This window comes from Porites lutea, chromosome 3 (genome assembly GCF_958299795.1).
Source record: "Porites lutea chromosome 3, jaPorLute2.1, whole genome shotgun sequence".
NCBI classification, from domain to species: domain Eukaryota; kingdom Metazoa; phylum Cnidaria; class Anthozoa; order Scleractinia; family Poritidae; genus Porites; species Porites lutea.
In genome coordinates this window covers 47,732,900-47,754,386 of record NC_133203.1, presented here as the reverse complement: position 1 = coordinate 47,754,386, position 21,487 = coordinate 47,732,900, and the positions used below count along the sequence as shown (strand labels likewise).

The following is a 21,487-nucleotide window of genomic DNA, read 5'->3' as shown; positions in this document are numbered from 1 at the left end:
TAAAGTGATGAAGTGAATTTGATCCTGCAATATAAGTGGTTGAAAAAGACCCCTATCCACTCGATCCCTAACATTTAAGACGACAGGACTCAACACTCTATCCATTGAGCTAATTAAGCTAACTGGGGGAAAGTAGGCTATTGCGAGTTCGTAATATACACGATGGTGGGAATGTATTAAAATGACTCCCAATTATGAAATAAGTTATGTATTTGAACTGCTTTTCGTACTCTTTAACAGGTGGCTGATCCAAAAGAAGACCGTGTTAGTGAACTCGCGTCAACAGGACCTGATCATGAGTTAATGATTGATACCGCTTCACCACCAGAGGAGATCAAGGAGCGTACTATACAGTTGATAAATTATATGAAAGGTAAAGATGTTAAGGCTGAAGAATCTGTTACCAGTATTGAACTGTGGGATTTTGCTGGACAACACCTGTATTATGCATCCCATCCTGTCTTTTTATCATCACGTGCGCTGTACATCTTAGTGTGCAACCTCAGCAAGTCATTGCATGACATATCCAAGCCCTGTGTGAGACAAGGATCTCGTAATGTTGAATTGGAAAACCCAAATGGAGAGACAAATCTTGAGAACTTATTGTCTTGGCTTTCCACGGTGCATAGCGTCGCACAGATGAGAAGAGAAACCTGTGATGATGTAGAAGAAACGGTGCCTCATCATTTGCGTCCCCCAGTGATCATTGTAGGAACTCATGCAGACAGACCATTTGAAGACATTGCAACAATGAAAACAGAAATCCAGAACGCAATTGCTGGTAAGGACTATGAAGGACATGTGGTGCGGCCCATCTTCAGCATTGACAACACTGCGAAATTACTTCAAAATAAGATCAGAAGTGTTTTTAGGAAAGACGAAAACATTGATGACATCCGAGCTCTACAAGTCAAAATCATGGAAGTGCTAAGACAGCAGCCTTACTTTGGGGAGGAGATACCTGTGAGGTAAATAATGGTTTTCAAAAACAAGAACACAATTCCATTAAAATTAATAATAATTTCATCGGTAACTCAGTGACTCTGACGTGACACTAAAGCGTGTCCAAACAGGGTGTTACCAAACTTAGACTTAAGACATAAGACCCCCTAAAATCGGATCCGTCGCCGAGAAGTATAAGTGAAATTATAACCGAAGTTAAAGTATAAACTGTCAAATTATCTTCTGTCCGATCCTTTCCACGGAAGTTTTGGTCAAACTGAGCGGTAAATTTTAGGGGTCTTAGTTTTCGTAGTTTCGAAAACAAAGACCCGTCGTAGTTTTCGTTATTATGAAACTGAACTAGGACCCTCAAAAGCGAACCGTAAAATATATATGAAGTCGGATTACGACCGTTCAAACACTACATGATGCCGCAAAACTAATAAAAACTATCATCAGCTCGATCCGCCTCTAATTTGCACACATATCAGTTTATTTTTGCGGACTGGCGATTCTTTGTGTTTTGCGGTTAGGACAGATTGGTTTTTCTCGCTGGGAATTAATTTTTGCGATTTTCAAAAAGTAACCAGTACTCACCATTGATAATATTTTCGTTTTGGTTAAGTACGTGCACTCAGGGTGTAATAGAAACACATATTTTCAACCAGTATTACATTATGCGTACCCTGTGTAAAACCAGTAATTCATTGTATTAATACCGTTTTGTTTCTGAATGAAAGAGGCAAGTTGTAATCGAACAGACACGATTTCTTAGTAATGTATCTTTGCGGAGTGAATTTACGTGAGAGAATATTTACTCTGGAGTAAATTTTTGCGGTTACTTCAGTTTTCTTTGCGGGAACTTATTTTTGCGGATCGATGGAAAAATTGCAAAAGTTAGAACCCGCGAAAATTTCGTGCCACACAGTATCCTCATTATCGCTTTCGGAAACGTTACCGCGGGTAGAGGGCAGGCACGGAGGGGTACAACGTTCATGATTTTTCTGGTGGGTATGTGCTGCCTGGGTGCCCAAATTTTGACCCTGTTTTATAAAGAATACCCTTTAGGCTAGTAGCTCAATTTTAAACACACTGTTCTAGATTTTAGTAACTTTCCAAAGCCCTCCTTTTTTGAAAAACAAAGTTATTTCTTTGCCTTTTCGACTTAAACTTCGACTTCGACTCAAAATACGACAATTTTGTCTTTTTCTGTTTGGAGCGCAAAGCACGAATGCAGAGTAATAATAATAGACAGTACTTCAACTGAATAACTAGTGGCCCTCAAACTAAAATTGTAAAACAAAAATAAAATTAAGTAACCAAAAATACACATCGTTAAAGAAAGAGAACTATAAATTTATATATATGAAATACGGTATTACTCGACAATTACTTTACCACAGCCTACGACACGCAACAGGGGTTCAACAGTTTGTTTATTTTTTATTTTGCGTTTTATGGCTGTTAGCAATTTGAAACTTTCATGAGTTCGAAATCTTGTATCCCGTTGTAGGTGAAAGGAAAAAAAATATGTAACCCCGTTTTAAATCAGGAATCTCAAACTCACTGCCCCGTATAGCTATAGCTCCCCCGTATAGCTATTTTTGGGGAGTGCCCCTCCACCGGGTTCGGGGGTGGGGGGGCTTTCCACCCCGGTCAAACGTTTAAAACCATTTTCCTTTCATTAAGCGAGATTTAGTCCACTCAGTCGCTGTCAAGTTAAAATAAGACGAATGTGCTTTAACTAATGTCGAAAACCAATTGGCTCTTTTCACTGAAAATACCTCCTAGGGCTAAGCAGACTTCTGTTGACAAATGGCGCGCACAAGTTCTCGGGTCCAAGAGCCATAATAGGACAGAGAGGGACACTCAGGGCGTTGGCCGGGATATCTTAATCCCAAAAAAGTTATTTTTAGAACTATGCGGACCATGCGAAAACAGTTTCCGGTAAACTGGTTGACTTCCGGAAGACTCGCTTTCACGATTTCAGGGCGCCAAAGCGAGGCGGCGTCAACAAATAAAAAAAAATGGCGGCACAAGTGGAGGGATGATGTGAAGTTGATAAATTGGCCTTCTTCAACAAAGAACCTACCATAAAAACTGCTTAAAACTTCTACACAATTGGGTTCTTTACAAGCAACGGTAGAAATCGGTAAAAGCGACCGCGTGACCATCGTTTTTGTTTGAACAGCTGGAAAGAGGACAAGAAGCATTGCGGCCCGGATAAGCGTTGAAGACAAAATGCGCGGGTCCTACAAAGACGACCGTACAAGCAACCATGTGGACGTATTTTCTATTGAAAGAGGAAGGAAAAGAACGTATAAAGGTTTCCAGTATTTTTGTCACGGACGTGACCGGGAATCTTGTGGAACACACCTTTTCCTGCTTGAGTGATATTTTGTTCCGCACTTCACATTGGACAATTAGCAATTCTTTATTGAACACGAGGTTAATAGAAGCGGAGCTTAATGTTCCTAAATCAGTAAAGAAACCAAAAAGCTCAATTTGATTGACAGATCAAATCATGTGTGGAAATCGGTAAACAATAGGTTTCATCTTTACAGAATTTTCAAACATTGCAAATCAAATCGGAAACAATAGCCTATATGGGTTATATGGAATCGCCAGAAGTTTAAATTGTACTTTCAAGCCTAAGAAGAAAAGTAGAGCTTTGTTTTCATCTGTCGACTCGCCAAGTTAGAGGAAAAAGGTTTTTTGTGCAGCTAATTTGTGCTGTTCTTTGTAAGTGCAGACAATGGTGGCCCGGTTGCTAGAGGTAAGGAGCCGTTTCTCTGTAGTTTTCTCTGTCCTTTTTTAATTGAAATCTATAGCTTTCGTTAACATTTGCTTTCATTTTTTTTTTCTCATAAGTCAGTTGAATTTGATTTCGGGGGAAAATTCGTCTTTAAAGGAAATGTTGAGTTCACCCAGCCCTTCTACTCGATTAAACTGTAATTGTCAACATTCCATCGAGCAAAAAATATTGAAACTTTGAGGTATTTTCATACCTTCAAAAGAGTTGACCCAAGGATTTTGTCGAATTCTGAAAGGTTCTTACTCTAAAAAAATTAGCAAAACAACGAGCTCACGAATTATTTACTCGCGAGGTTAAAACACTATCACTGAGTGTGTATCCTGAAACCGATTTTTGCTTGTAAAAACTTTATTTGTGTAAGGTTATTTGTGTTTTTCATGTTGCAAACGGTGTTGAAATAAATACGACAGTATGATAATCTAATCTGGAGTTTGTTTTACCAAGCCTCATATTTTCCTCATACACCTGTACGACCCTGTAATAATTAACCTTTACAGATCCTGCACCACAATGTATAAGTAAGATTTCCATACAACCCCAAACATTTGTTATGTGTGTTAAATAATATAAGCTTGCTGCATGCATAATAAATGTAGGGGTTTGGATGCACAGGACCTTTTGATGTTGTGTTTGCCACTTATTGATCCAGCAAGTTTTGTCTACTTTAGTAAGCACTCATGGTGTTAGGTGTCGGCTGCTGAATGTAGTCTTTTCTTTTTTTCTCTATAGAAAGCACTCAAAAGTGTTAAGAATATGAACTACTGCAATAAGTTCAAGCTGTGCATAGCTTCTTGTTTATAATTATGTCTTATTTCTTGTACCTCCCCTCCTCAGTGAAAGCCTAATTAACTCATTTTCTACATTGTATGGTATGCAGACCCCATATTAAGCAGACACCCTGTATTCAGCAGTCGAATAGCTCAAAATGTGGCAAAACGTTTCTTTCCACAATTTAAGAAAAACAAACCAGTATTTAGTGGATATCTCTAATAAGCAGAAAGCAGCAAAGTTTGTGTGGATGTCCCCCTAATTCTAAAATTTTTACAGGTTTTTTTTTATTTATAACAACCTTGTATGCATAAAAATAGGTGGTAAAAAGAAGGATGAATGAGGATGCAAAGAGAGAAGAACTGTGTCCTTATGCCAGGCTGGCTCCCTCCCTGAAGATATAATATAAAATACAACATGTAAAGGTTTTATAAAACTGGTACATCATTTTTATGTTGTGTGTCTTTTAGACTGTGAGCAGTCTCTCTTCCGCTTGAAAATCTGTAAGCGGGAGTATCTGAGCAGTGAAGTTGCGTGAGTTGCGAGGGCGCAAATTCGAATACGCTGCTCAAATACTCTCGCTTACACATTTCCAAGCAAAGGAGAGAGACTGCTTGCAGTCTATATGTCTTTCAGTGTCTGCAAACTTTTCTGTTGTTTTCTGACAGGTTGAATTGAAGGAACAATAATACTAGCAATCATGAATTCTCTTTTAAGATCTTTGCATGACCTTGCCACGGAATTGATACTGGGGAAAATAATGTACAAGTTTGTCAAACAGTGCAAGTTCTATATTTTGGGGCAAGGGAGCACTTTTTTATTTATTTATTATTTTTTACACTTCTGTTAAACTACGTGGCTGCCAATGCATTTGGGATTTGAAATTTGAGGAATACTGGTAAGAGTGTGACCAACTGAGTGACACACACATTATTGTGAAAGGTTTGAACCCAGGAGTCATTTCAAAAGTATGTTGAGTTTGATCATCCGGGTGAACATCGTCACTGTCAACAATAACAGTCCTATTTAGGACTACGTTCACCTGGATGATCAGCTCAACCAACACATGTTATTGTACACACTACATTAATATTAATTTGTCTCCTTCTAGATGCTTTCCTCTACATTGCCTCTTTCAAGCCATGGCATGAATAGATGCAATTGATTCAGTCACACACTATGTTTTATTGCTCCAGAATGTTTCTCTCAATGCAACCCTGGCATGCAGGTGCATAATTTGATTAACTCACCAATGAAAGAAACTTGACCTAATTAAGAGGTCAAGGTGTGACCAAAGGTTTTATTTTAATGTGATACTGCCATTTTTAACTTAAACCCTTCCTCAATGAAGGTCATATTCTCAAATACTGATCATCTTAACTGATAATAACAGCCTCAATTTCCTGTGATGTCTTAGTGGTTGCATGAGGCCTGATCAATCATAATGTGCAGGCCAGCAACATGTGAAAGATTGGGGTGTCATGGTGGATGCCTTAAAAGCAAAAGATCACACAAACTTGCTCTGCCTGCAGACTCAGCTTTAAGATTAACAGAAATGCAACATTAATATCAATAAAGTCAATGTTTAAACATGTTGAAATGCAAAAAGGTGCCCACTTTACTATTGTCTGTATTATACTTCTGATTGGTTTAGGCAGCAAAATTCAAGAAAAATTTGCAAAGCAGCATGTATATGAATCCTTATAACAAAATCTTATGAGTCTGAATAAAACAGATATCCCATGCATGTCCGGAACATAAAATTAATGTAAAGTTTTCTTCAGTTGGCTATAATGTTTGCAGCTCTAATGATTGGTTGAAACCTTTTAACACAAAGAAACTACCCCTTAAAATGGGTATGGATACATTTATTTTTGAAAACATTGTTTTTTCTGAAAATACGGTTAGAAACTTTTCAAACATACTGAGCTATTCATCTGCTTAACATAGGATGTAACTTTTAATATGGGGTCTGCTTAAATATACAGGTTTTGCCATACACTATTATAAGTTTGTATTTTTTTCTGTGTGGGAGGGGGTAAAAAAAATAAGACACAACTCAGTAAGAAGCTATAAACAGCTTGAACTTATTGCAGTAGTTTTTATTCTTAAACTTTTGAGCGCTTTCTATGACGAAAAAAAGAAAATACTACATTCAGCAGCTGACACCTAAAAACATGAGTGCTTACTAAAATAGAGAAAACTTGCTAGATCAATAAGTGGCAAACACAACATCAAAAGGTCCTGTGCATCCACGAATGCCTGAACTTTGAATTATGCTGTGGTATGATTTGCATTCAAACCCCTACATTTATTATACATACAGCAAGCTTACATTAATTATTTAACGCACATAATGAATGCTTGGGGTTGTATGGAAATCTTACCTACACATTGTGGTGCAGGATCTGTAAAAGTTAATTATTACAGGTGTATGAGGAAAATATTAGGCTTGGTAAAACCACATAAAGTAAATAAACGCCACATGAGATTATCATACTGTCGTATTTATTTCAACATGAAAAAACACAAATAACCTTACCCAGAAGCATTGCGACAGAGTTATACGCTTCGGGGTTATATGCTTCTGCCTTACACAAATAAAGCTTTTACAAGCAAAAATCGTTTTCAGAATTCAGTGATCTTTGTGGTGTTTTAGCCTCTCGAGTAAAAAATGAGATAGCTCGGTGTTTTGCTAATCTTTTTCAGAGTAAGAACCTTTCAGAATTCGTTAGGGTCCATTTTTTTTTTTGAAGGTAAGGAAGACTTCAAAGTATTCAAGAACGTTTTCCGATTAACTTTACTGAGCAGTATTTTTCGCTCGATGGAATGTTGACAATTACAAATTGAATAGAAGAGGTGGTATCTGTGTAGACCCTGTGTAAACTCAACATTTCCTTCAAAGGCGAATTTTTCCCAGAAATCAAATTCAGCTTGTGACAAAAAAAATTAAAAGCAAATCTTTACGAAATTTCGAGATTTCAATGTCAAGAAAACTACAGAGAAACGGCACCTTACCTCGAGCAACCGGGCCACCATTGTCTGCACTTATTAAAGAACAACACAAATTTGCTGCTTCCCTAACTTGGCGAGTCGACAGATGAAAACAAAGCTCTTCTTTTCTTCACAGGCTGGGAAGCAGAATTTAAAGTTCTGGCTATTCCATATAACCCATTATTAGGCCATTGTTTGCGAAAGGATTTTTAACTGCCATTTGATTTGCAATGTTTGAAAATTCTGTAAAGATCAAACTTTTGCACATACCGATTTTCACACATGAATTGATCCGTCAAAACCGTCAATCACATTGAACTTAAATGGTCTCCTTAATGATTTTTAATCTTGCTGAATAGTGGCTTTAGGAATATTAACCTCGCCGCGAATATTCCGCTTCTATTCACCTCGTGTTCAAGAATAATTGTTAATTGTCCAATGTGAAGTACGGTACCAAATATCAGTCAAGGCAGGGAAAGGTGTTTTCCACTTGATTCCTGGTCATGTCCTTGAGAAAAATACTGGAAACCTTTATACGTTTTTTTCCTTCCTCTTTCAACAGAAAATACGTCCACACGGTCGCTTGTACGGTCGTCTTTGTAGGACCCACGCGTTTTGTGTAAAACGCAATGCTACTTGTCTTCTTTCCAGCTGTTCCAACAAAAACGATGGTCCACGCGGTCGCTTTAACTGTATTTCTACCGTTTCTTGTAAAGGATCCGTTTGTGTAGAAGTTTTAACTATTTTCTATGGTAGGTTCTTCGTTGAAGAAGGACAATTTATCAAGTACACACCCTCCGCATTGTCCCTCCACTTTAGCAGCCATTTTTTTCATTTATTGACCCCGCCTCGCTTTGGCGCGCTGAATCTTCCGGAAGTCAACCAGTTTACCGGAAACTGTTTCCGCATGGTCCGCATAGTTCTAAAAATAACTTTTTTGGGATTAAGATATCCCAAAGGCGTGACTGGGAGTGTCCCTCTCTGTCCTATTATGGCTCTTGCCGGGTCCTATTTTCAAATGAACCTTTTAAATGTCAACCTTAGATTTTTAGCCGGTAACTCTCTCAGACTATTTCTCTGTGCCCCCACCCTACCCCGAAACTCCCTTTTAACTTTTCCCTCGGTTTCTGGTGATCTCCGGGGTGGCAACGATAAAAATAAACTCTCGGGAAAACGTAATATAGCATATACTCTTTTTTTTTGCCTTTTTCGTGTGATGTCTACCGATAACCCAGTTGATGATCGAAAGCGATTTTGATAATATTCTGGTAATGCAATTAGGGTTGCAGCGACATGTCAGTCGCCAGCGAAGACAAAAATCTATCCACAGCGGAATGCCGCTTTTACCAAAATTATCGATAAATCGGGATAAAGCATGTTTTCAGTGTACAATTTACACATACGTATTCTATGGCTTTCATCCTTACGTCTGCCTGAATTTATATGTCTACAAATTAGAAGAAGCGAATCGAGCCGATGATAGTTTTCAGTAGTTTTACGGAGTATATAGATAGAGGATATTACACGGTGGCGCGAAAATATGAATTTTATTTTCGAGTGGCAAAACAATATTTTACGAACGAGCGCAGCGAGTGAGTAAAATATTGTTTTTGCCACGAGAAAATAAAATTCATATCTTCTAGCCGCCGTGTAATGTTCTTTTTATTATATAGACAAAATGATATCGATAAAATAATAGATTTTTATTCGCCAAAAAGTAATCGTGACGTTTCAAATTTACAGTACAGCAATAAAAGACACTGTTTACAATGATCTTCAGAAATAACACTGAGCTGAATAGGGCTCTACAATGACAAACTATCAGCAAAGCTTTGAAAAATGTGTAAGTAAAATTCAAAAGACGCAAGACGCCTACAAATTTCGGATGGAAATTACGGAAATCACGTCGTCGATAAACTCACGTGTGAGATCATGGAAAATAAACCACTCGGGTCCCGGATGTAGTTTTTATGAATTTTACGAGTGGTATATTTTCCAGTAAAACACTCGTGTCTATATAATAAATAACAATTATTCACCTCAGTGTCGGTGGCTAGTGGTGGTTATTTACCGAGGCCGCGAAGTGGCGAGGTAAATATCCACCACCACTAGCCACCGACACTGAGGTGAATAATTGTTTCAGTATTAGTATATACTAAAACAGTGAGATAATTGAGCACAAAAATGATGATTTTTAACTCATTTACTGTTGCCAACGATTACAATTTTGGCACGCAATGACCGAACGGCCGCGGTCGTCGCTTTTTCTTGCCGACAAATAAAACTTTTGAAGGCGTTTGTTTCCCTCTTGTGGGGAAATTTCTTCAAAAGGAGATGTGAATTCTTTTTGTTTTTAAAATCATTCTGTAAAAAAGAATATTAAATTTAGTTTTAAGCTTATTTATGAACAACTCAACTAAACCAGGTGACCACTTGAGACCCCACTTAACGCTAATAGGCCTCTTGCAATAGCTGCTCACGTGATCAACTTTCTGTAAACATGTAAATAGTTCGCTTTTGGACGATTCTGTTAGCACGAACTGAAAGAGCATGTTAAAATTAAGTAACCTTTGGATTTTCAGCCGTATATCTAAAAAGTAGCGATCGCAACGTAAGCGGCCCGCGAATATTAGAAGGAATTGTCTGAGAAAAACAACTCTCGCCACCCAGTCACGCTTGAATAGTTTTGCATACAAATCCTTGTAAATTTCGATACTTATGAACTGTCGCTAAGTTTTTACCTTACGCAGTTAAGGACTCAAATCGCCTGTTTAGAATAAGAGGGAGATTTGAGCCCCATAATGCTTCAGGAAATAATTTACGACAGTTTGAAAATTTCCAAATTTACAAGGGTTTGTATGGAAAACTGGATGGCAAGAGTTGTTTTTCTCTTCTCATTTTTGGCGGTCGTTGCGATCGCTATTTTTAAGATATAAGGCTGAAAATTGACAGGTTACCTGATTTCAATATGCTTTTTCAGTTCCTACTGACAATATTTTCAAAAGCCAACTGTTTTCGTGTTTACAAGAAGTTGATCATGCGATCAACTAATGCAAAAGGCCTATTAAACCAGCTGTTTTAGGTAAGCCTATATTTATCTTATTTTTACTTTAGAAAGACCACAAGCAATAACTACAGTATGTTCTCCAGTATCCGGACACTTCAGTTTAACATTGCAATAACTTTCCTTTGTTAGTCGCAAGAGCTCGGAAATTTGGCTTAGCCGGAGAAAATCTATTTAGTCCTTAATATGACGAAAGATAATTAACTTTTTTACGTTTCTTTCCACCGCGAAATTAATATTTTTTCATGAGAGCTCCTAGGTTGCCCAGTATCAGGCCAGCTGGCCCATTATCCGGCCACAACAATAAACATAGGCACGTTAAACGTGCATGAGCTATTTTGAATGCTTCAGTGTAACTATAATACTTCGGTGTAACCTTACCAAGAGTGATGAATCTACCTTTTTCATCCTATATGTAGATTTGGTTTTGTGCGAAATTGGGTATTGTGCTACATAAATGAAAACGCGAAACGCTCAGCTGAGTCAATCCTAGCTGATCCTCAACCTATATATTCACTTTCCTCTGTCTTTCCCTGTTACATCTGGTGCAAGTGAAACAAATTGTTAAAGTAAAATAAATTTCTACTCACCAACCGTTGTTTAGAAGGAAAACTCTAAGGTTTCCTCGGAGTTTCTTAAGCCAAAATGTGACTCAACGAATACTGAATAGTTACGAAATACCAGGATTTTTATTATTGAGGTAAATGGTTGCATCATCATAATTCACGAGGTTTTCACGTGCGATTCTACTCAGTGAAACTGTCTTTAACTCCGACAACTTATTTCTTCATGTTTTAAAAGCTATTGCTTCTTAAAAGACGAGAGCCTTTTTTAGGGCATTGGTTACAAAACGAAACAGGTCTTCATACGTCCAAGTTACTATTTATCATTGTGAAAAGCCAATCTGCATGAGATGTACAGTCACACAGCTGGCACGTGAAAGTGTTGGCCCCCTTTCGTGGTTCGTACGTGAGGGAATTCGAGTTATCACACAGTAATCTAGTAAACAGAATTATAAAAATAACTCTTGCACACAATTTGCATGTGAAAATGTTGGTCTTTGGCCCTTTTACAATTCGTACGTAAAAAAAAAAAGGCAAATTGCTTACTACAAAATTTTCTCAAGAGATTTTAAGAAATCACGTCGGCTTCATTACAACATCTGCATTTAAATTATGTTTCATGCAACGTCAAGGTTGATAACCTAACATTTATTGACATTTGTGAGACAGTTTTTAACTCTTCATGTTTTAAAACCTATTGCTTCTTAAAAGACAAGAGCCTTTTTTAGGGCATTGGTTACTAAACGAAACAGGTCTTCATACGTCCAGGTTACTATTATTATATTGTTGTGAAAAGCCAATCTGCATGAGATGTACAGTCACACAGCTGGCACGTGAAAGTGTTGGACTTTGCCCCCTTTCGTGGTTCGTACGTGAGGGAATTCGAGTTATCACACAGTAATCTAGTAAACAGAATTCTAAATATAACTCATGTACACAATTTGCATGTGAAGATGTTGGTCTTTGGCCCTTTTACAATTCGTACGTTAAAAAAAAGGCAAATTGTTTTACTACAAAATTTTCTCAAGCGATTTTAAGAAATCACGTCGGCTTTACTACAACATCTGCAATTAAATTATGTTTCATGCAACGTCAAGGTTGAAAGCCAAGAAAATTATCAAACTGCCGAAATATATTTCTACTTGTATCATCTTACTCCACTCAATACAACAGTATCTAATTATGTGTCACCTAGCTTCTTCCGATTTTATTCCCTAACGCTTTTGTTTCTACTTAAGTTACGCATCTTTACTAAATAAAATACGTTTCAGAAACTATAATACTTAGTATGCAGGAAGGATGTACATGTTGTTCACTTATTATTGTTTTTTTTTGTTGTTGTTTTGCCAGAACGAAAAAGGTCTGTTGAACTTTGTAAGCGAGAGAATAATATTTTTAAAGCTTGTTTACAGGATTAACAATGCTCGGTACAGCTTTCAAAAAAATTAGCTGCCTTTTTAAACTTCTAAAACCACATTTTATAGGGCGCATACTTTCGAATTAAAGTCTATATCTAAATATCAATTATTGCTTCATTGGAAGGGCTTTGAAAATATATGATCTTTTATACTCTACCCAGTTGTAGCAGGTGAAACAGAACTCATACTGACGTGCGTTGTACCGATAGCCGAATTAGGTCAGAAATGCCTTGAAGCAGCATCCATACTAAAATATGAACCCTTAAACAGCTGCATCACTGTACACAGCGTTTGAATCATGAAGATATTTAATGTAATTCTTCCAAACACCTGTAGCCGTAATAAAAGACGAAAAAATTGTGAAGAATCAAGATGGCGGTCTCAAAGCGCCCTTGTTCGACCTTTACCAATGCCATGTTTAAATAGATGCCAAGATCTCATTGGTTCCTAAGCATCAACTCATAGTACCTTCAACCTTATTGGCTCTTGCAACAAACATCCCAACATACAAAGCCACAAAGATGCAAAGCCACAAAGATACAAAGCCACAAAGATACATACGCTCACACCACTGACATATGAGCTATTTTTTCAAAATAGCTCAACAACGTAATTGTACGTAAATTGTACGTACAGGCAAGCGACTAATAAGCTTCTCTTGCACTTGCAAAGTAGTCTGGCAATCGATTCGAAAAATATAAATCGATCTGGGAACCTAGCATCGTGAAATAAAACATAACAAATGACTGGGGTATGGTGGGGAACGCAAGCGGCTGTTAAATGGTATAGTTCTTATTTCCTTGTCTAGGAACTTTTTCACTGATTTAAGGAACGCATCCATGGACAAGCCAAAGCAGCGGTTTGCAAGCTCAATTAGCCCATCTGCAAACCGGTCTTTTTCTTCATTTTTTGTGAAAAAAAAAACACTGGCGAAGGGACCTCAATCTGAGTCAAAGGTCACTCTCCTATTTAGTCTGACCTACAGTGTTGATTTCGTCATGCTCAGTCCCCACATTTGGCCTGCTTTTTCTACTACTAATTCCTCCTTCTTTTACACCTGTCAATCCCGTTGAGACATTTTTCAGACCGTTGCAACCTCATTCTAGCAGTCACAACTGGGGAAAGTATGAGAATTCCCGGTTTAACTCCGTCGCTTCCGGTTATATATAGAAAATGCAGTCACGCGAAATAAGCCGTGCACACGAAATCAAGTCGCCTCTGAATGAGTGAAGAAAATAGAATTTCCATAAGGAGTTGAGTAGAATTACATTTTACGATTATATCATATATCCTAAGCTTTAATTATAGTTATAAATATGAAATAAATCTTATCCGGATAATGTACGCAGCTGATTCACCGATTCTGTACAGCAAAGAAAAAACTGCCCGGATACTGGGCAGCTGACATCGATACTTGGTGAAAGTTTGTGGCCTTCGTTATTCCAAACAAATCGAATTTCAAGAAGAATTAATAAACTTTCTGAGAACCTGACTTCTTTAAATATCTTCACTTTAAATATAAAACAGTCTCTTTGAAAATATCACATGTTACCTACCCTTTTCTGAGCAGCACTAATTTTACTGCGCAGTAAACAGCGTGATATTAGCCATGACAAGTTTACTCACCTGAACAGAACGGCGTCTTCTGCGACTGTTTCGCAGCTTTAAACTCGCCAAAACTTTTATCTTAAAGCTGAAATGTTCAGCTTTAATTCGAAATACTTCGTTTACCGAGAAAAGTGAAAAGAGCGCCTCAAAAACTGAGTTTTTTGTTTAAGTGGCTGGATACTGGTACCGTCCGGATACTGGGCAACATACGGTAATGAAAAATCTCTAACTTTGCACATGACCGCTAAACAAATTCCAAACGTCTTGGCGACCTTTGCTGCAACTTTAGTCGCCACTTTTTTGCTTTTTGTTGACCAGAATGTTCACAGCTTGGAGCGATTTTCTTTAGTGATGTTTACCGCTTCGTTTTGGAACGTGTGCTCTGTATTGTAGTCGGTGCAAGTATAGTGTGCAGTGACATGGGTACTATAACGCGCGTTATTTAGTTTCTCTTTGTTTTTATAAACTAGGTGGCTGAACTTTGAAAAAGTCCTCAACGCTTTACTTTCCAAGCCCAAGCCAGTTTATTACCTGAGTATAACGAAGCTACGGACCCATGCCAAGGAGAAGTGCTTCATCCATAGTAAGAAAGAGTTTACCACCATGGTGAATTTCTATCATGACCTGGGGGTAATTATCAAGCACCGTAGCACAGCCATCTTGAGTACCCAGTGGCTGATAGACTTGTTCGGGCAGCTGATCACTATTCCAGATTTTGAAGAAATGGTAAGAAATACATTTTAAACATGTTTTTAAACTTGCAATGGTTTCTAATGGCCCACATTTCGGATGACTTTACAGGTGTCTAACCGTGCTATAGCTTATGAACATGATTATTAAGTGCGTTGCACGCTATCTCTTTGAAAATGTTAACTGTTGCAAATTATTTGTGAACAGCAAAATCGTAGTGGGTTGGCTCTCTATTGAATATTTGCCCAGTGTAAAACAGTTAGGGTGGGCGTTTTCTCGTGGATGTAATTCTGAAATGAAGTCTTACCCAACCAAACCTATAACAACTGAATTCAGTAGTAGTAACGCTTGGTCAGCAGTCTTCTTGTAATCAACCCGCTATACTCGCTATACTATACAGTTAATCATTTTCACTGCACCTTCTTTCTTGAACGATAAAATATCCCAAGAGGATTCCTGTTTCAATTTCGAAGGACAGCAGGTGACATCACGAGGTAGCCGCCAACAGTAAAAGGAGCTTATAACTAATTTACCTGCAGTTTACCCTTTATGTAAGCTCAAAGGAATCGGACAAACAAACAGAGTGAAAATACATATTGTACATATAAACGAAGCCTTACTATTTACCGCCCAAACTGATGCACGCGCGAAGCGAATTGCGAAAAATTTGTAACAACGTCTCAACCTACACAAAACATAGGCACGTTTTACGTGCATGGGCTATTTTGAATGCTTCAGTGTAACAGTATCGGCAATCTACTGTTTTTATCCTAAATTAAGGCTATGTTTTGTGCGAAATTGGGTATTACTGTACATTAATGAAAAAGAGAACCGCTGCGCATAGCTGATTCGTTCCTCATACTACCGATTCACTTAGTCGTTGTCTTTCCTTCAGACATCTGGTGCAAAATAAACAAATTGTTAAAGTACTATGAATATCAACGTACCAAACGTTGCTTAGAGGGAAGACTCGAAGGTTTCAAGGTTTCGTCATGGTTTCTTAAATTAATGAAGCTTGTCGAAGACCGAATAGCTAAGAAATGTCACGATTTTCATCATTAGCTATCATTGTTGTAGATGGTTGCATAATCATTATTCACGAGGTTGTCACGTGCGAATCTACTTTAATGAAACAGTCTTTAACTCTGACCACTCAATTCTAAAAGGGTTATAAGTTTTTGCTTCTTAAAAGAAAAGGGCCTTTGCTTCATACGTTCCAGTTACTATTATTACTGTGAAAAGCCGGTGTCCATGAGATGTAGAATCGCACAGTTTGCACGTGAAAGTGTCGGACTTTGCCCCTTTCGTGGTTCGTACGTGAGGGAATTCGAGTTATCACACAATAATCTAGAAAACAGAATTATAAAAATAACTCATGCACACAATTTGCACTTGAAGATGTTGGACTTTGGCTTTTTTACAATTCGTACCTAAAATAACGTAAATTGTTTACTAGAAAATTTTCTCAAACGATTTTAAGAAATCACCTCGGCTTCATTACAACATCTGCAATTAAATTATGCTTCATGCGACGTCAAGGCTGATACCTAACATTTATTAACTTCCAAGAAAATATTTCTACTCATATCATTCCACTCCTTCAAACAATATGTAATTATTTTTTCAACTAGCTTCTTTCATTTTAATTCCCTAACCGCTACCGTTTCGACTTACGTTATGCATCTTTACTAATAAAATAAAATACTTTTCCATAACTATAATAACTCTAACTAACTCCTCACCTAATTCATGTATTTTTTTTCCTCCGGTATGAAAAAGGTCTGTTGAACTTTGTAAGCGAGAGAATAAAGCTTGTTTACAGGATTAGGAATACTCGTCTTGCGTTTCAAACTTCTAAAACAACAATCTATAGGCCGCAAACTTCCGAATTAAAGTCCATAGTTATATAAATTTCAATTATTGTTTCATTGGAAGAACTTTGAAAAATATATGATCTTTTATACTCTACCTTGAAGCAGGTGAAACAGAACTCATAAAATTAATTCTGAAATACGTGCGTTGTACCGTTCGCGATAGCCGAATTAGGTCAAATGTCTTGATGTAGCACCCACACAAAATTATGGAACCGTCAACAGTTGCATCACTGTACCCAACGTTTGAATCATAAAGATATTTCAATACTATGCTTCAAAACACTTTTAGCCGTAATAAAAGGCGAAAAAACTGTGAAGAATCAAGATGGCGCTCTCTAAGTGGCCTGGTTTGACCTTAAGCAATGTCATTAACGGTTAGATGCCAAAATCGCATTGGTTCCTACGCATCAAATCATAGTACCTACAACCTTATTGGCCCTGCAACAAACATCCGAACATACAAAGCCACGAAGCCACGAAGATACATACTCTCACACCACTGACATATGAGCTATTTTTTCAAAATAGCTCAAAAAACGAAGAAGTTTAGCTTGTACGAAGCAGTATTGTCTCCTACATACGCTGACTTTCTTTTTGCTCGTTACGCAACCCTCTCCAACTAGATTACAGGTAGTCTCTCCTCCTCAGGGATAGTGGAGCGAGCGAATTACGCGAGCGCGCCTGAAATTTGTCACCCTCGAGGAAGGTGACAAACGCTCCTGTATTTTAATCGCTCAAATATCCCAGAGGAAAATAAGGGGCCACTCGTAGTCTATCCTCAGTAGTATATTAGGCATAGAATCAGCCTTTTTTGCGGTGGAATCTTCGGTGGAATACATAAACGCGGATGACGTCATAACCTTTTGTCTTTATCTCATGAATTAAGTGCGGTTGAATCTCTTTAAAGGGTTAAAAATAGCACACGACCTTATCTTAGAGCCAGTTTACATCGAGGTGGAGGACCCTAGGTAGGTGAGGTAACCCGCTGATGGTCACCCCAGCTATCATGTAAACGTGGTCAAATTAAAGTGGGACATTATGTGGATAGGCGGGTTACCCCACCTAAGCGGGTTACCTCACCTGCCTGGGGTCCCCCACCTCCATGTACACAGGCCCTAAGATAAGGTCGTGTACTATTTTCAACCCTGTGGACAGGTTTTCCAGTTATTTCTTGGTAGCTGAAGGTCTTGCTTTCTGATTGGTTGACGACTACATGTAAGAACTAGGAAAAGTATTCATTGGTTGATTAAGGTTGTCGAACTCGCCTGTGACGTAGTTATGCAAGTTACATTTCATACCGCTTTCATTGTTCAATAAGTTGTTCAGGTTTGCTATGCGCGCAAATCGTTAATTTTTCATGAGTATGAAGCCACACTAGCCATTTCTACCAAGAAAAACGCTTTTCCACTTTCCCATATCCCTTTTTCCTTTTCCACATTCCATTGTTTCACATTGTTTCCTTCCACCACGACAACCACGTTTCTATTGTTTTCTCTCAGCGCGAGGTTATGGTGAACGTTGTAAAGAAAAGAAAACTTAACTTCGTAAATCTTCTAACGTTATTGGAAAGAATTGTGTGACGAACCAAACGGAGGGCTGCTTAGGAGGCTATCCTCTTTACTTTTATTCACACAGTAGTACAGAGTACGTAACTTTTTCTGTATATGCGCCCCCACACAAAAACAGGAAACTCTAGATCTTTTTCTTTGTTTGTTAGTTAAATTATTAAACTAGTTATAGTTGTCACTAAATCTGCCCCCGACCTTTTAAAACCCGAATGAAGACACCTTGTGGTTGTCGATGTATTTGCCATGAACCTTTGAAATGCAGTTTTCGTATTAGAGTTTCTGAGTGTAATTCTTTTGTTCTCTTTTGTGTTTTCTCAATTATTACACTTTGTTTCCTGGGTTAATGAAAATCCTCATACATGACATGCCTAGGATGGACAATATTGTTTTTTATACATCTCATAATGAGTTCAACCAACACTGCAAATGTAATAGAACGCGTGTTAAACAGCAAAACCACCTTTAATTATCTATTTGTAACTAAATTTCCTATAACTAATGTGTCGAACGGATGCTTTGGCTTCGAGTGTGACATTCTTGAACGCAACTGATATAAATGATTTCGCAATAAACTAACCCTACAAAAACATGGACCACTGTTTCAAGTTTCTCACCTTTGAGATATTTCCCAGTTCATTTTTTCTGGCATGTCCTTGTATCAAATAAAATAATCAGGATTTCGCCATAAACTAACCCTAAAAACACATGGACCACTGTTTATTAAACCCTGAATACCTTAATATAGAACAAAACCTGGTTATTTTACGATAGCACCTTTCTTGTCTTTGACTGGGTTTTGAGAAATTTGAGCTATTCCTGATATGGTTTGAATCGAGTTTGTCGATCCACGTTGACAAAACCAGTTTAAAGTTCTGTCGATCCACGTTGCTGATTTGTGTCTGACAAATCAAGTTCTTTAATACCAAACAATTGTGCAGTACTGCTGAATAACTTTTTAACTCTATAGAAATATGTATCTCGCAATAACCTTCGCGAAACTCGGTTTGGTAACGGCACTCAAGTTAAGCCCTGTCGGTCGGGGTTACGAACTGGATGGGTGACCAACCGCGAATATCGTGTTAAAACGTTGTTAAAGGTCCATACGTTGTTCTTTCTCTTCTTCTTCTTCTTTTTTGCGTATTATGTAGTGTTATTGTTAACAGTGTATTGAAAAGCACATTGAGCATTATTTCGCCGCCCGCATTTAGAAAAAGACAAAAACAAAGAACAAATATGGCCCGGTGCAGTTCGCCTGAAAATTATTGTTATTCGGGCCGTAATACGGAGCTGAAACTTTGCAGACTTTGATCTATATATCTGCGGGGAAACCGGCAAACTAAGAAATCTGGGTTTTCGACAGTGTAAAACGATCATAATTCCTTTGATTCCAATCTCCTGTTCCTCTGTCTGTTGTTGTCGGCGTTGCCTTCGCTGTGCTCATCGATGTTCCTTCTACTCCGCGGTTTCTTGTTGATGTCTTCTCCTTCGTTGTTCACGCTGAATTTGAAGTTGGCGTTCTCGCTCTAGAGGAGTTTCGGTGGAAAATCTTCCCGGACGAGGATTTGGAGCCACTTGTTGTGCTTGTGTACGACACAATTCGGCGAATGCGACTCGTTGACAAACCCAGTTTGCGCGGTTGCTGAGCCACGCGCACGCGCACGCGCAGAAAATTAACCGGGACCACCGTGCGCGCCTAGTTTCATCAAATCGGGAAAGCTTCGCATATACTAACAGTAATACGATACTTCTTCTTTACGCGGGGGACATTAGGGTGCCTCCTCGGGTTCCGGCCTCTGGGCCGGAACCCTGCGGGGGCAATAAAATAACCAATAATTTACAAGTGCATTAATTAACTGGCTCAAAATTCTCCCAAAATATCACTATTTTAAGAAAACTTTGTTATTGTCCTTCACCTTATTCCGTCTTAGGTTCCTAAGGTTGCCAAGCACTGGAAGGAAGTTAAAGAAAGCGGTGTTCTCTCCATGGAACTGGTTGATCTTGTGTTTTCCAACTTTCTCCTGAAGGGTATTGCCAGGAGAGACATTCTTGATTTGATGGAACAATTTGGATTGATTGCAAAATTTTCATCTTCAAAGACGGGTGAAAAGTACTTTGTTCCATCTCAACTCAAAGCTTCGCCTGATTCCCTTTGGTCCATGGCGCCTACAAGGCTGGACCCATGTCCCCTGTATGTTTACTTTGTCAGCGGTTCTGTTCCTCATGGTCTGTTTACACGGCTTGTTTCTCGATCTGTCCGTTGGTGTTCTGAAGCTGGTCCAACTCAGCCCCCTACCCTGTTCCACAATGGAGCGTGGTTTGTTATTGGGAAGCAAACTTTCCATGATTTTGTTCTTATTTGTAAAAAGCAGTTTATTAAGTTTTTTATCAAGCAAAGAAACCAAACTCAGCAGATCTCAGTAGATGACACAAGTGAGGTGGCGGTGCAGGTTCGTAAGTTTGTCGAGGCAACTTTGCAAGTTTTGTCACGTGATCTCTATAAAGGTGGATTGCAGTATCATATTCGGGTTGCCTGTCCGTATTGTCAGCGGGAAAAATGTTCAAGCCATAATCAGATTACATGTTCTCATGAAGATTGTCTTCACCTCCTTGAGTTAAGACAAGGCGATCCTCTGATTTGCAAGAAGAAACCTGCAGAGGAGGTACTCACAGTTACGGGACAAGAAAAGTGGTTTTCACAAATAGAAAGTAAGGTAGGTAGCAGTGAAATGCAATCTCTAGCAGTGCTGTTAACATATTACATATCAAATCGAATACACATACTACTTAAAATTGTGTCTTTATAAAGAGTAGCCACAGTGACTGTAGCCATATATTTAAACTAAAGAGGCTTCAACAAAGTCCATGGATGTGCTTTGTTAAGGTTATGGTATGAGGTTTAACGTATGCCTTTATTTATCCTACCACGAGTTCCACTGGAGTGTACGACAAGGCTTTGTTGCTATCAACTTAGCGAACATTGATACTTAAAATCAAGAAAGTTGATAAGGTCAATTGGCTACCATGTATTAATAATTGTTATTGGCGTGTAGCCATAGCAGTTGGAAATATAACTTTTTCTCAAGGTCTTTGTAAATGTGATGTTTTGCTTTGCAGGTGGGCAATAAGTTTGTAGCATCTACCGTGTTGATAACATGTTTTGCAAACTTTCATTCAAAAAGCCCC

At 38.3% G+C, this 21,487-nt stretch overlaps 1 protein-coding gene across 1 annotated transcript in view; it reads left to right on the top strand.

Moving 5' to 3' along the window:
- Positions 1-21,487, top strand: part of LOC140931296 (uncharacterized) — a 61,202-nt gene that overhangs the window by 33,426 nt on the left and 6,289 nt on the right. Inside the window, exons 4-6 of the mRNA XM_073381079.1 lie at positions 241-968; positions 14,643-14,898; positions 20,233-21,015. Of these exons, the coding sequence (XP_073237180.1) occupies positions 241-968; positions 14,643-14,898; positions 20,233-21,015 (1,767 nt within the window). The remainder of the gene's footprint in view (positions 1-240; positions 969-14,642; positions 14,899-20,232; positions 21,016-21,487) is intronic.